This window comes from Lasioglossum baleicum, chromosome 4 (assembly GCF_051020765.1).
Source record: "Lasioglossum baleicum chromosome 4, iyLasBale1, whole genome shotgun sequence".
Taxonomy (NCBI): Eukaryota; Metazoa; Arthropoda; class Insecta; order Hymenoptera; family Halictidae; genus Lasioglossum; species Lasioglossum baleicum.
The window spans coordinates 21,033,292-21,048,171 of NC_134932.1; the positions used below are offsets into that span (position 1 = coordinate 21,033,292).

The 14,880-nt window shown below is 38.1% G+C and overlaps 3 protein-coding genes across 9 annotated transcripts in view; 2 read left to right on the forward strand and 1 right to left on the reverse strand.

Moving 5' to 3' along the window:
- Nucleotides 1-288: 288 nt before the first annotated feature.
- Nucleotides 289-3,159, reverse strand: Vps2 (vacuolar protein sorting 2). Of its 2 annotated transcripts, none has more exons than XM_076422924.1 (6): nt 2,844-3,159; nt 1,935-2,139; nt 1,690-1,865; nt 1,484-1,618; nt 1,147-1,409; nt 289-1,056 (listed from the first exon to the last, which is right to left on the reverse strand). In XM_076422924.1, the coding sequence occupies exons 2-5, from the start codon at nt 2,100-2,102 to the stop codon at nt 1,208-1,210; spliced, it is 681 nt and encodes a 226-aa protein (XP_076279039.1). In that variant the 5' UTR covers nt 2,103-2,139; nt 2,844-3,159; the 3' UTR covers nt 289-1,056; nt 1,147-1,207. The 2 variants fall into 2 exon arrangements, with proteins under 2 accessions (XP_076279039.1, XP_076279038.1); XM_076422923.1 differs by having other exon boundaries at nt 2,782-3,159.
- On the forward strand, nt 3,087-8,187 carry Top3beta (DNA topoisomerase 3-beta). Of its 3 annotated transcripts, XM_076422896.1 has the most exons (14): nt 3,087-3,888; nt 3,994-4,136; nt 4,226-4,420; nt 4,587-4,754; nt 4,828-4,956; nt 5,259-5,377; nt 5,455-5,655; nt 5,742-5,946; nt 6,074-6,256; nt 6,332-6,541; nt 6,601-6,818; nt 6,876-7,100; nt 7,186-7,447; nt 7,673-8,187. In XM_076422896.1, the coding sequence occupies exons 1-14, from the start codon at nt 3,798-3,800 to the stop codon at nt 7,877-7,879; spliced, it is 2,556 nt and encodes an 851-aa protein (XP_076279011.1). In that variant the 5' UTR covers nt 3,087-3,797; the 3' UTR covers nt 7,880-8,187. The 3 variants fall into 3 exon arrangements, with proteins under 3 accessions (XP_076279011.1, XP_076279012.1, XP_076279013.1); XM_076422897.1 differs by lacking the exon at nt 3,087-3,888 and having other exon boundaries at nt 3,998-4,136; nt 4,201-4,420; nt 7,673-8,186; XM_076422898.1 differs by lacking the exon at nt 3,087-3,888 and having other exon boundaries at nt 3,998-4,136; nt 4,230-4,420; nt 7,673-8,186.
- A 1,038-nt stretch (nt 8,188-9,225) lies between these two features.
- Rk (G-protein coupled receptor rickets) overlaps nt 9,226-14,880 on the forward strand; it is a 46,504-nt gene continuing 40,849 nt past the window's right edge. For 3 of the 4 annotated variants that reach the window (XM_076422885.1, XM_076422886.1, XM_076422887.1), the window contains exon 1: nt 9,227-9,721. In XM_076422885.1, the coding sequence (XP_076279000.1) occupies nt 9,513-9,721 (209 nt within the window). In that variant the 5' untranslated portion in view covers nt 9,227-9,512. Of the gene's footprint in view, nt 9,722-14,880 lie in introns of all 4 variants that reach the window. The other variant, XM_076422888.1, reaches the window with a different exon arrangement.

A 14,880-nucleotide genomic window follows, 5' to 3' on the forward strand; every position in this document is an offset into this window, starting at 1 on the left:
GACTACCGAAATCCCGTAACTAGCGAACATGTTGCTTATTCTTGTTTCCCGAACCGATGAAACCTCCTGATCAACAAACTATACTTTTCGTTTTATCGAACAGTTCACTATATATGTGAATATATGTGAATATGCGATATATATATATATATATATATATATATATATATATATATATATATTGTTTTTAACAGATCGTTTATCTTTTTTCTTCATGTTTTACAGACGAAGGGTAAGTCCCACAACTGAAATGATGAAGGTATTGAGAAATAGACTGAAACAAATAAATGTGCTTTTATGTTTCATTTATTAAACCATTTAATTTTGAAACATTTTCCAATGTCTTCGATTATGATAATCATGGTGTTCATATTTGTTCTATTATTATACGTTATGTAGGATTATCCTATCGCGCACTATTTTATTTCAGTGCAATTCATGTGTAACTTCGTTCATTCATAATACTTGCTGCAATTTAATAAGCTTATTATCGTGACTCTCGTTAATTTTGGAAGCAAGTCTTGGGTCAGGCACTGAAAAATGTTTGGGTAAAAACAATGCAAAAACTAATTATATATCGCGTTTGCTTGTCTATACATCGTGTACAGAATCACATATAAACTTTGTTGCTCGCATTTTCTTATAAAAGTTATTAGATTAGCTCTTAGACGCTTTAAGAAATTATGTACTCGTAAGTGTTGAAAAAAAAAAAGAAAAACGTATGTATATAATACATAAACTATAATGTTTCCACGAAAAATTATGTACACGTAATTATCAAAATACAGTAAGTATTTGTTACAGTATGTATATTCAATAAGCAGTTCCGTATAAGACTTTTTTTACAAAATTCCTTGTGCTAAAAAAAGGTGCACAGGAACACTAACATACACTGATGCTCTCTACATTAGCATACAATTATATCATCTTTTATTTTCATTCTTTGATAAACTTAACATTTCCTTAATAAATACTGTAGGCAAAATAGTAGGTGCCATTTCGTGTGTGTCAGCTCCAAATGAATGGCTTCAAGCAGCTGTAGACGTAACATTGTTCCTACATATTACAGATTACGCGTTTATACGATCTGATGAACTCACGAAAACTACAGAGCATATAAAATATTATAAAATGAGATATACTTACAAGATTAAACTTCATTTTTACATGTTTATACATCATTCAACGATGAAACTGTGTTTGCAACTTATTCGCGTCGTAGGTTTTCCAATCTGGCCTGTAAATCAGCATCTGCGTCAAGGTTTCCAGCATCATCGTTCCCAGCAGCTGCCGCAACTGGTTGTTTTGTGCCTGTTACATTTAGCGAACCCGATGCCTGTGGTAGACCGGACAACTGGTCTGTTACTTGTAGACCCAGTTCATCGAGAACTTGCGATACAATGGCATCGCTAAACAGACAAAGAGAAACAGTTAAAACTACTACTAATATCAAGGTTTCCAATTTCAGTCTTCTTCTTGTTACCTTTCTTCTTCGTCTCCTTCATCCTCCATTGCATCATCTATCGCGTCATTCATAATTTCTTCTTTCATATCCATTATTTCTGACTGCTTCTCAAACTCATGCAATATTTTCTGAATTTGAGGAAGATTTAGTTGTCTGCGGATAAAAATAATTGTGTCACACAAGATACAACCCCTTTTTAAATATTGGTCAAATAATATTGTTACTTGTTCATATTCTGCATTGCTCTAGTAACACCCTTCATTGCCTGTGCCATTGTATTCTGTGAGCGTAATGTCTGTATTTTCAACGAGACTGCTTGAATATTTGCTTTCATTAACATAAACTTCTTCACGTAACGTCTAGTCCTCACAAGATCTTTCGCCATGATTTTTACAGCATCCTATGAAATAAGCAATGGTAACTGTTAAATAATATAGAAAACGGGTTTCACAAAATTGTACTGTCTTACCATTTGTCCATCTTTAGCCATCTTCTTTATGTCGGCAATAATTTTCTTCTCTTGCTGTTCCATTCTCATTCTTTCTCTATCAAGGTCTCTCATCGCCTTATTCAAGGCTCTCTGATTCTTCCTGAGCATCTCCTCGGGAGTAACTCGTTTTCCAAACAACCACTCCATGGCGCTGGATGAAGAATATCGTCAGCAAATCTATTTACTACAAATCAAATAAACGTATAAAACTTATACCATTATTCAAAATACATTTCACAGCTTGTCAAATCTAGCTGTGCGGCTGAATGTCCCCCACAAGGGGTAATAACCCTGCTGCGCAGTGGTAAATAGGCGGAACTTCACAACGATAGAGAACTGATCGTTACCTGTCAAACGATGCACGTGGCAACAGTTCAGTTAAAAAGTAAAGTGACACAAGTGTATTCACACAAACATATAAACAGTTGTTTTGTATGCTTACTGTTGTAAGAAATAATGGACAGTACACACTTTTGACAAGGTGTGTACCTTACCATTCAAATATTGCATCGTTCTCTCGTCGAGTGCGGTCTTTGTTTTTTCTGCGCATTCCTAAGTTTTGATCAACCGCACAGCTAGATTTGACAAGCTGTACATTGCTACATTTATATCTAATGAATCACTAAACGTTTAAGTATTGTATGTGCATAAAATTAAAAGAAATCGTATAAAATGTTATTGTTCTACATCGAAAGAAAAATTTCATAATTTCTTACTTGAACGAAGTAAACCGAATAATCTGAGATAAGCGATAACATTTTAATGATAATTTACAAATATTTAAAGACCTGTAAATAGTGTATAATGCGCAATAGTAGAAACAAACCTAAATTGTCGAAATGTTTTAAATATAAGTAATTAGATTCGGAATAGCTGCCGATAATATACTTTATTGTCCGTTGAAATTGACTTTCGTTGGATCGCGACACAAATAAATACAAATACGATCTTCAGAGGTTGTGAACCGATGAGTCACAAGTCCAAAATGATTAAAAACTCTCTCATGTGTAATAATATATCGAGAATCATTTGGACATTTCTAAACTTTATCGAGGCGAGACGAACATTGTAGCACATTGTAGTCACACTGAATCAGTCTATAAACTATCTAATTCGTGTACACATCCGAGAAACAATGCTATTGAATTATGAACAAATGAGTTCATGGTTAGGTGTGCGATTCAGATACTCAGTTGACTCCAGTCAACGTCAACTTGACAGATACCGCAAGACATTTAAAATTAAATCCAAGTTGCTAATAACTTCTATTGAATGAATTTGTTTGGAATTTTTTGTGATCAACTTATCGACGATCATTTTGAAATCATACAAATTTTTGGAGACATATTCTGTGAATATTTATTAGTACCGTATAAATAAACTTATATCTGGTATTTTGATTTTTAATACAATACAAATGAAAATTTTAAGATAGGATTAAGCTATTTTAAACTATAATCTAAAAAAGGTGTATTTGAACTTTATAAACTTGTTGCGTACGGTTGGCAAGTTTGCATTTTGCATCATATCAAAAAATAGGAGGTTGTGTTCACCCATGGTTTTATCGCCGTCACCCGAGTCAGTATTTAAACAGAGAGGAAATTCTCTGGTATTAATAAAGTAGTCGAATTTATAAGTAAATCGAATAAAGAAGAAAAAACGAGCAGATCATTTTCATATATACATTACTTACTTTAGAAAATCGTTCTTATGTACGACGTATTACACGCGTGGTCCAAGCTATCGGTACTCCGTGCGTTATGTGTGCAGGTTACACTGTCATAATAAAAAGTAAAACTTTGTTATAAGATTAAGTATATTGTAAAAAGAAAAAAATTAAAAATGAAGACGGCTTTTATGGTCGCTGAAAAACCTTCTTTGGCAGCTTCGCTCGCCAACATTTTAAGTAATGGGCGATGCACTACTAGAAAAGGTAGGTTAAATTTCACGATAATCGGAGCAAGTTTCCAATTCAACTTTACTTTTCAAAGATTCGTTCAGGAATAATACTGAACATTTAACATTCGATGTATTTCAGGTTTAAACGGATCGTGTTCGGTACACGAATGGATAGGCCAATTTAGATCGGAAACAGTGAACTTCAAAATGACATCGGTCTGTGGTCACATCATGAATTTGGATTTTATTGGAAAATACAATCACTGGGACAAAGTGGATCCTGTAAGAGAAAAATGTATTTCATTGAAATACTATTCAGAAAATTAACTTATTTATGCATTAATAGAGAATTATTTTTTGGCCTGTTCAAGGCAGAGTTATTTTCGTGTCCAACCGAGAAGAAGGAGGCAGCTCCTAGATTAAAAATTCCTTACTTCCTTGCCAAGGAAGGTTCTCACTGTGATTATTTAATATTATGGCTGGATTGTGACAAGGAAGGTGAAAATATCTGTTTTGAAGTTATCTCTGCAGTGCAACAGGGCACGAGTAGAAAATTGAATCCAAATGTAAGTCTTCTATTAACCCTTCTGATCCAAAGTACGTACGGTGTACGTCCTGATGCAACATGACGAATGGGAACAGACGGCGTATCTCTGTCTGATCGAAAGGATGAACATTAATTAAGCTTCATAATAATAATACACATTTTCTAAAATTGTTCATTTATTTTAGGACATTTGGCGAGCTAGATTTTCTGCTATCACAGAGAAAGATATTAAAGCTGCAATGGGCAACTTGATAAAACCAAACGAGAATGAGGCTAAAAGTGTTGATGCCAGACAAGACTTAGATTTGCGAATTGGTTGCGCTTTCACAAGGTTCCAGACAAAATTTTTTCAGGTACAATTACAAGATTTTAATGTAATGTATTTCTGAACATAGATCATATTTATCTGTTTCTTTCTTTCTTTAGGGAAAATATGGAGATCTGGATGTATCACTCATTTCTTACGGTCCCTGCCAAACGCCAACGCTAGGATTTTGTGTACAAAGGCACGATGAAATTCAAACTTTCAAGCCTGACCCGTACTGGGTCCTACAGGTATAATCACTTTGGCATTACTAGACTCCAGATGTTTATGCAAAATAAATAGTTTGTGCATCAATTGCAAGACGCAAGAAGTTAAATATAAATTTATAATTTTAATGTGGTGAAAATAATCTATTAATACTCTTAAAGTCTTTTAATATTTTCACTGTTTTAAGTTGCACTTGCTCATTTTTGTTATAAATGCATAAAATCCGGAATCTATATAGTCATTACATTACGATTATTCGCTGCAGAATGTATTTCTTCTAAATCAACTTGAATATTCAGTATAAAGGAGATAAAATCCATTCAAGGTTACAGTAAAGTCTTCTGATGGTCAAGATATTGTCTTAAGTTGGAGTCGCGTGCGATCCTTTGACAAAGAAGTAGCAAATGTATTTCTCAGCCATGTTAAGGAGTTTGAACAAGCAACGTAGGTATCGAACAGCTTGAAATTTTGATTACAAAATTAGTAATGTAATGAAATATTTATCGAGTCATGTGTTGCAGCGTCGTAGGCGTGCATAGCGTGGAGAAAACAAAATCGCGTCCAATTGCGTTGAATACAGTAGAATTAATGAGGGTAGCTAGTTCAGGTTTGGGAATGGGCCCGCATCATGCTATGCAAATCGCGGAACGTCTCTACATACAAGGATACATAAGTTACCCTCGAACGGAGACAACTGTGTACCCAGAGAACTTTGATTTAGCGTAAGTTACATGGCTACTTTTTTCAATTCTGATTATTTCTTAGATATTATGTCGGTATCGGTGAATATGAAAATGTCTGCATTTAGTGCAACGCTGAAGCAACAACAGAACGCTTCAGACTGGGGGGATCAAGTTCGTAAAATATTAGCGAACGGTATCAATAGACCAAAGAAAGGACACAACGCCGGGGACCATCCTCCTATTACTCCGATGAAACACGCTACAAGGAGCGAACTTGACGGGGATTTGTGGAGACTGTACGATTACATCACCCGACATTTTATTGCTACTGTAAATATTTCTAATTGTAATAGGCCGGGGTCACACGAGCGTTGAAAGGACAGACGTTGCAATCGTGTGTCCCCGACCTTATTGGTACATTCGAATGTGAAGATATTAAACATTTCAAACCCTTTAGTTAGCTCCAGATTGTACATATTTAAGCACCACAGCAACATTCAAAATAGGGATGGAAACTTTTACCGCAAATGGCCACAGTTTGTTGGATCCCGGATACACCAGTATTCTCACCTGGCAGGCACTTGGTAACAACGATACGTTGCCCAAGTTTACACCTGGTGAAAGACTCAATATACAAGAGGTGATTACGAAGAATTAATGTTGATTCTTTGAATAATAATTGTAATGAAAAATATTTGTATAATTTGTGTAATAGACAAAGATGCTGGAATGTTACACACAACCGCCCGATTATTTGACAGAATCCGAATTGATCTCCTTGATGGAGAAACACGGGATAGGAACCGATGCTTCAATTCCAGTACATATAAATAATATATGTATGCGAAATTATGTAAACGTTACAGGCGGTAGGAAATTGATTCCTACATCGTTAGGAATCGTGTTGGTCCATGGTTATCAGAAGGTACGAATTCCTGGTATTTATAAAAATCATAATTTCATGTCAATTCCTTTACATATCAGATAGACCCTGACTTGGTGTTGCCTACAATGAGATCAGCGGTCGAAGAACAATTGAATTTGATAGCTCAGGGACGAGCAGATTACTATGCTGTATTACAGCACACAGTAGAAATATTTAAACAAAAGTTCAAGTACTTTGTCCACAGTATAGAAGCGATGGACCAATTATTCGAAGTCTCGTTTTCACCGCTCTCTGCATCTGGAAAAGCCCACTCCAGGTAAAAAATACGTGGCTCCAGTGATAAACGGAAGTAAAATAAATATTGTTTTTATAGGTGTGGAAAATGTCGACGGTATATGAAATATATACAAACAAAACCGTCGAGAATGCACTGCGTGCATTGCAACGAGACGTACAATCTTCCACAGAACGGAAACATTAGAATTTATAAGGAACTGAAATGTCCTTTGGACGATTTCGAATTGCTATCCTGGTCTACTGGAGCCCGGGGAAAGAGCTACACGTTCTGCCCATATTGTTATAACAATCCGCCATTTAGGTAATTATTTTCTAACTAAGTGATCAGGCTCTCGCACACCTCTAGTAATTATTGATCGAGTTCAATATGTCGGGTGAAATTCCAGGGATATGAAGAAAGGAATGAGCGGTTGTAATTCATGTACACATCCAACCTGCCCACACGGTATGAATTCGAACGGTTTGTCGAGTTGTCTCGAATGCGATTCGGGTATACTTGTGCTCGATCCTTCGGCTGCACCGAAATGGAAATTGGGCTGCAACCGTTGCGACGTTATTATTCATTTATTCGAAAATGCCCATAAAGTAATGGTCGACACCGATGTGTGCAACTGTGGCGCTCAGTTAGTCACTGTGGAATATAAACAGGTAAAGCTATCAATTTCAACTGCCACGTTGGAAGCAGAGAACTGTTTACATTCAAGGATGCGTTGCTATTGAGAGCAATGTGTAATAGATGCTCATGCTAAACAAACTTTGGAATATTCCGGATCTTTATATGAACTTTAGTGAATAATAGATACACTTTGAATCTAAATTATACTTTCTATAGAATAAAGAAACATGGAGTATTGATATATGTTTCTTTTACAGGAAAAAACTAAACTTCCCAACGAAGCGACAGAAATGAGTGGCTGCGTGTTTTGCACGCCAGCTTTCGTTTCCCTTGTAGAGAAACATAGGGCGATTGCTTCCAAACCAGTCACAACTCGCAGTCGCGGTCACGCGAAAGGTCGCAGTCGGGGGAAACCTCGTCCTCCTAAAGATAAGATGGCTCAATTAGCAGCATACTTTGTATAATAACATGTAAACCAAGCAATGAACATGAACGTTCTTTTCTTATATTCCAATAAGCTCGTCGGTAGGCGTAATCTCGAAAATAAACTTGAATATATTCGCTACCTCAACGACTTCTAAAATACCAGCTGCATTATGTGAACAGTAAGCCATGTTTTCAAATTTTGCGATTAAAACGACAAACCATGTTTTATGTTGTGTACTTGTCGCGTTAAACAGTATTGCGCTAAGACGCTACAATGGAAATTGTAAAAATCATGTTATGTGACTAGAAAAAAAATATAATTTACGCTAACACAAGTTTTTTGCCGGATTTTAATTGTGTGTAAATGAGAATCACGAAAATGTTTGAAATTTTAAAATTACCGGTTACTAATCTCGAGTGCTTTTGCAAGCGTCCCAGAGATGGCACGTCTGCTGCCTTTAAAAATTTGAAGCATTTGAATTTTATTCACGATTATTGATTGCTAAAATTTTTGAATAAGATAGAACCGTTCTCTTTCAAGAATTCTAGTCGAGAAATTAATATATTCACTTGGGTACTTTTAAGTATAATTCGAGACTAATCAGATACTATTAGATTGAATCATATAAGTATCTGCTTCTTCTTTGATCTGATCTATATACTTACAAATATTAAATGTTAAGTATAATTAAATTGAGAGAATTTGAAATATCCATTAATACCTGAAATATATAGCCACTTGATATACCGTGAATTATCTTATCTATGATAGACATCACCCTTTATCATGCTAGATGAATGGTAAAATGGTAAAATCACGCTGCATGATAAAATCTCCGTATGATAAAATTATTATTAAATAAGCAGGCTGAGGATTTTTATGCAAAATAAAACCTGTCTGCATTGATTGTAAGTTACAGAATGCGCATAGACGGTTATTTTATTTTTGAATAATTTCGTAGAGCTGGAAAGAATGTAAAATAATCGGCACGTTTGTTTCAATAGATTACCATCAAGAAAGAAATTAATCGAAATTATTGAAAGTCTACAGAAAACATTTGTGTGCCGCTAGGCATATACCGGTCAGTTCACCGGTAAGTCAAACGAGTAGCCCCTGTCAGATCGATGCTCAATCAAGATAAAAAGGGTTTAAAAAAAAGCAGGAGCGATCGGATCTCTATATACGGCAGGGCAGGACACGATCTCGCGGTGTGTGCCGATCGCCGCGAGTCTATTACCGACGGCATATCGGTAGACAGAGAAAGTTGATTGGCTCGGGGCGGCGATCCCCGGTGGGAGGGGCGTGGGTGCGAGGGAGAGAGCGAATCAGGTTGGTCGCGGTCGCGCACGTAACCGCCGCGCCGCGCCGGCCGAGCTGTCAGGGCTGTCAGTCGGTAAACGTAATCCGTGGCGCGCGGTTTAGTCATTCGAAGCCATCCGAAGGGAGAGGTAGTGTGCGCGCGCGTGTTTGCCTGGATTCGCAAGAGCTTCCCGTGTGCAAGCTCCTGTCGGAGCTGGTTGACAGCTGTGTGGAAACTCTTCTCGTTCACCGAGGAGGAAAGCGACCGTGTCCGACTGATTATAATGCGGTGAAGTGAGAGAAACGTATCCGTGTCCTGGGCGCGGCGACTCCGGTGGAAGGAAAAGAGCCTAAATAGCAAGCTGGCCGGCATGTGCACGAAGCACACCGTTGCTGTCGTCCTCGCGATGTTCCTCTGCCGGATTTGCTCCGCCGAGGAGCAGTCTGGATCCTCGCACGGACCGGACCCCTGCAACATCACCGCAGACGGACGTGAATTCATTTGCCGAGGAGCTGGCTTCCTGTCCATCCTGGAGCTCGATCCTGCCGTGCTCACCTCCGCCGTCAATCTCACCAAACTGTAAGTACTCTGACAGTTTGATCTAGATGCGCCCCCCGTTGTACAAACGATGAATGGAAACGGCGCGTAAGGCCTTCGGCCCGGTGACCGTTTGTTTGATTGAATGGACGTGTGCCGTGTGCCGTGTGCCGTGTGCACACTCATTCAGAAAGAGGTGTCGGGTCGTCCTGTCCACTTGACGAATTCTTCCTCTTCTCTATTCATAGAAAGTTTTAATTGAAATCGATCTGTCTTCGATGACAGTTGTGCGCCTTTCTCTGGATCTTGTCACGCGAACATTTTCAGGATGATCTCTTAGTTTTGTTATTGTTTTCTTGAATGTTATTCTGTAGTCCAATTACTACATGTATAGTCTATGTAGAGTCAAAGGATGGAAGCGCGGGATTTTTGAATTGATACAGTAGGAACTAGAATTCCGTGTAGTATTTATGGTAATGATCGTATACTATGGGCTGTAAGTCGAGGAGGTAGCATGTAATAATTGCAAGTCGTGCATCGCGATATTAATGCGAGTCTTCTTGCATCACGTAGTATATTTAATCCATTTACGAATCGTTCACAGGAATATTAATTCCAGTTATCATTAATATAATGAATTGGTTACGAATTTGCACGTGAGAGGTTCTGTAATTAGCGATCACGTAATAAGCGCTTCAAATAACAGGTTGGAAAGTATTTGAGATGCATCGGAAGTTAATGACGCACGTTGTCTGTATCGCGCCAGGGTTCTCTCACCGTCACTGTATGTATTCAGTTTTCAAGCGGTTTAGTCATATGAAGGTCCTTCAAAGTTCGGTCATGAAGTATTTAAAAGGCTTGAAAGTCTTCGAGGCCTTCGGCTACTCGCCGTCACAGAATTTCTTCGCGCTAATAAGACTCCTGGCGACGACTTAACTTTGTCTTTATGGTCCTGCATCAATTATTTCGTCGAAATATTGTGTCAGACCGCGGGAGAAATATGAATACAAAATTAGACCACTGAATGCGAAGAACCGTGAGCTACATAATTAGAGTGCCAAATAGTACCGATGTGAATTCATATGTCGATCAGAGTTAAGTACTTTATAATGACATTTATAATGACTCTAGTGGTTATTAGTGACGAATTACAAGATGGTCACCAACCGCCACTTTCTTTTCGTCCTTCGCGATCGTTACTGATTAGCCATAGTGAATATAAGTAGTTACTAGTAGTTGTAAATGGTCGCTAGTTGTTACTAGTAACATATTACAAAGAAACCAGCAATAGCCAGTTTCATTTTATTGCTAATAGTCACTGATTGAGTAATCATGGTTAATATAAGTAGTTACTAGTAGTTGTAAATAGTCACTAGTTGTTACTAGTAATATATTAAAAAGTAGCTATCAATAGTTACTTTCAATTTATTGCTGATAAATACTATTAGTTTCCCATAGTCAGTGTCGTATTAGTAGTTGCAAATGGGTAATAGTTGTCGTTAGTGATGGATCACAAAGTATTGCCACTGAACTACATTCTTGTTTAATCCTTAGAGGTTACTCATTCATGGTTAAGTAGACGGTATTGGTTGCAAATGATTAGTACCTGCTACCGGTAAAGTATCACAATGAGATCATCGTGGTCACTGCTTGTTATTTGTAGTTAACATGAATTATTACTAGTGGTTGTAAAAAATGTTTAATAATACGAGAATGACCATCTTCATGCATTCGTGATGAATAATGAAGATGCCGATATATGATTTCTCCTATATTAAAATCATTAAGGGAAGAAATAACATTCAATTTGGTTTCTATATTTCTTATAAACGACGCAGAGACAATTTTTATTTTGCATGAAGACCCGCAGTCTAAGAGTGATTGCAAGTATAAGAAATCTATTTTCTTACTCGTAGAGGCGCGTGACTACTTATTACCAGATAATCTTCACACTGATAATCTTCCACGGTCAAAATAGACAAATAGTAATCCTAGGAAATTTCCAGCAAGCCTGATACACATCTCGAAATCGTGCGATCGACAAAACGTTTGCTCCCACGGTGGCACGAACTCATTCTAAGCAATCCGTTGAACCAGTTTGTCGATGCGTGGAGAACAGTCGCTGGTCGGGGTTTAACTTGCGTGTCACGTAGAAAACGACGTTCCCGGTAACCGTAACGCCGCGCGAGTCTCTATCAGAAAGCATAGAGCAAAGAGAGCATATGTCGTCGACGAAGGAATCTTCCGGCTGTCTCCCGAGGCTGCCGGGAAAAACGACGGAGAACACACGAGACTGATTCAACTTTTTTCTGGCCTGGATTCCTTCCGAAAGTATTCCGCGCGAGACAGTTGCCCGTAGTTTTCGTAACCGCGCACTCGGAAACCGGCAGAGCTCTTCTCGTCGAACTTTTCTCGATGCATACTACTGCGCCCAGGCTATTCCCGTGGTCTTGTTTTCCTTTATTCTATCGCCACTCCAACATGGTACATGTCGCCAGGAAAAAAAAAGAAAAAGAAGATCCGAGAGAGAGTTCGCGACGATAAATTAAAATTACAATAAAATCGGCGTTACGACCCGACGCACCTCGAGCTAAAATTATAAGGGAAACTATAATTGTACGCCCCGGTCCGGTCTGCTCGGCGGGACCACGATTTTCCAAGGAACCTCGTAAATTCTGCTAAAGGAAGATTCCGATGCGCGAGACGCGCGAGACGGTTTTATCATTATTCGTCATTACCGCGACGATAAACGTCTCCGGTACCGCGTCGAATTCGGAGATTTACGGGGTGATGATCGCTGCGAGGCTAGAGAGCCGCTTTGAATTTCGCTTTCGGGAGATTAAAGCGAGTTACAGACAAAGCGAGCGTAAAAATTGTTTATACTCCATCCCATTTTTTATTCATTCTCCAAGAGTGCTCTTCATTTTTAGACAGGGGGAAATGTGCTAGCCTCGTCCGATAAAATACATTCTTCTGCATAGAATTGAGATTAAACGTGTTTGAATTTTGAATTGTGAACGAAAATTTTAGTTGTTTATCATTTTATTATATTATTTGTATCGTTTAGCAAAAGATGCTGCGAAAAGAAGATGAACGTTCGAAAAATCGGATAACTATGCACTAGTCCAGTCAACGAAAAGTTGTAGAGGGAAATGGAAGGAACACAATTTTTAACTTTGGGTCTTTGTTTGGACTAGTGAGGAGGTAAACATACTAAAAGTCCCCAGTCCTAGAAGGTGAGCGGGGTGCAGGGGGCACGTAGAAGGTCCCCTTTTTCGGTTTTCCGCGCGTATCTCGGAAACTATGCGTCCTAGCGATAAGACCATTCCATACAATATTAAAGCTGACAAAATGTGCCACAAGATTGATTTGATTCAGTTTTTCGCTATCCCGCATAGTTTCCGAGATATCCGCGCTCAAAGTTCACTAATTGTGCTGAAGAGTTAGCTAGTCAAATAAGGTAAAAATTTCTTTCTCACAAAATTAGTGAATTTTGACCGGGGATATCTCGGAAACTATGCGAGATAGCGAAAAACTGAATGCAATCATTCTTATAGCACATTTTGTCAGCTTTAATTTCGTATCGAATGGTATTCGATCGCTAGGACGCATAGTAGTTTCCGAGATATGCGCGGAAAACCGAAAAAGGGGACCTTCTACGTGCCCCTCTGCACCCCGCTCACCTCCTAGGAGTGAGGACGTTTAGTATGTTTATCTTCTAACTAGTCCAAACAAAGTCCGAAAGTTAAAAATTGCGTTCCTTCCATTTCCCTCTACAACTTTTCGTTGACTGGACTAGCGCATAGTTATCCGATTTTTCGTACGTTCATCTTTTTCGCAGCTACTTTTGCTAAACGATACAAATAATATAATAAAATGATCAACAACTAAAATTTTCGTTCACAATTCAAAATTCAAACACGTTTAATCTCAATTCTATGCAGAAGAATCTATTTTATCGGACGAGGCCCGGTTATGAGCATTCATTGACTGGACTAGCACGTCATTAGCTGTCCGCGCTGCGCTGCTGGTACAATCAAGACGCAGTAGTATTAGACTGTACGCTGTCAGACATATTATATGTAGATCCGCTTAGAATGCGCCATAGTCAATGAACAGTTTCGAAAGTACGATACTTCTCATCACTAAATATGATAATTAAATAAATATATGATTTGAAGAAATGCGCATCTTAAATATAACGTCGACCAGATAAATGAAAAAAGTTGAAGAAAGAACTATCTTATTTCTACACCGTTCTCATTTTTACTAATACTTTGTTCGGACGAAATATGGTTTTATCAGTCGCAGAATTAATTTAAAAGTAATGGTTTCTTGGAAAAGAGAGTGATGCCCTAGTTTCTTCGAGCAATATTCCTGTTGCGATTCGCTTAGAAAAGTACCACGCTCGCGCAAAAGTTATTGATAGCAGTAGAAACAAGGTTCTCCTCTTTTACTGCTTTTTCCAGCAGTATTTACAGTTCAAGGCTCGAATTTAGTAACAAACATGCAATAAAGCTCGCATTACTACCTCGGGCGCCGCGCTTGTGCCATTACCGCGCATTGAAATCACCCGAGCGCAGTATACATTAAATCATGCTCGTGGCTCCATTATACGGGCACATCGAAGCTACGAGTTTTCAATTGAGAGATTTATATTTGTATAACGTTTCTCTCGGCTCTCGGAGCTCTATTCAGGGAGTCATAGATCTCCTACAAGTATAAAAATAGAGAACTGTCGTGAGATGAAGGAATGGCGAAGCAGGAAGACTGGAGGACATACAAACGAGATCGTAAAAAAAGGTTTAAATAGTTTTGTAGGTTTCAGAAAAGGTTCCCGTAATTTTCATACGATCAAATCGTATCTCTTGTTACGTGTTTGTTGAGTAAAGGACCAACATGTGCTTGGTATTAATGTATAAAATTTAAATTGCCATTGCTTTATAGTTTGCAATTATTAAAATGACAAAAATACTTTTGTAGAAAATGATTCGATGTATTTTGTACTGTAGAGTTTGTTAATGCTCGGTAAATTCAGCGTTGAAAAGATAGTGTAACGTCGATTCTGAATGAGTCAATTGTAGAGTATCCTCTTGTTTCTTGTCGGTGAAACGGAGCAGAGAGTCGATCGAAAACAATTATTATTCTTATTCGAACGTAACCATTGTTCGTTTAAATTGGATGCTCGAGTGATTTAGGTA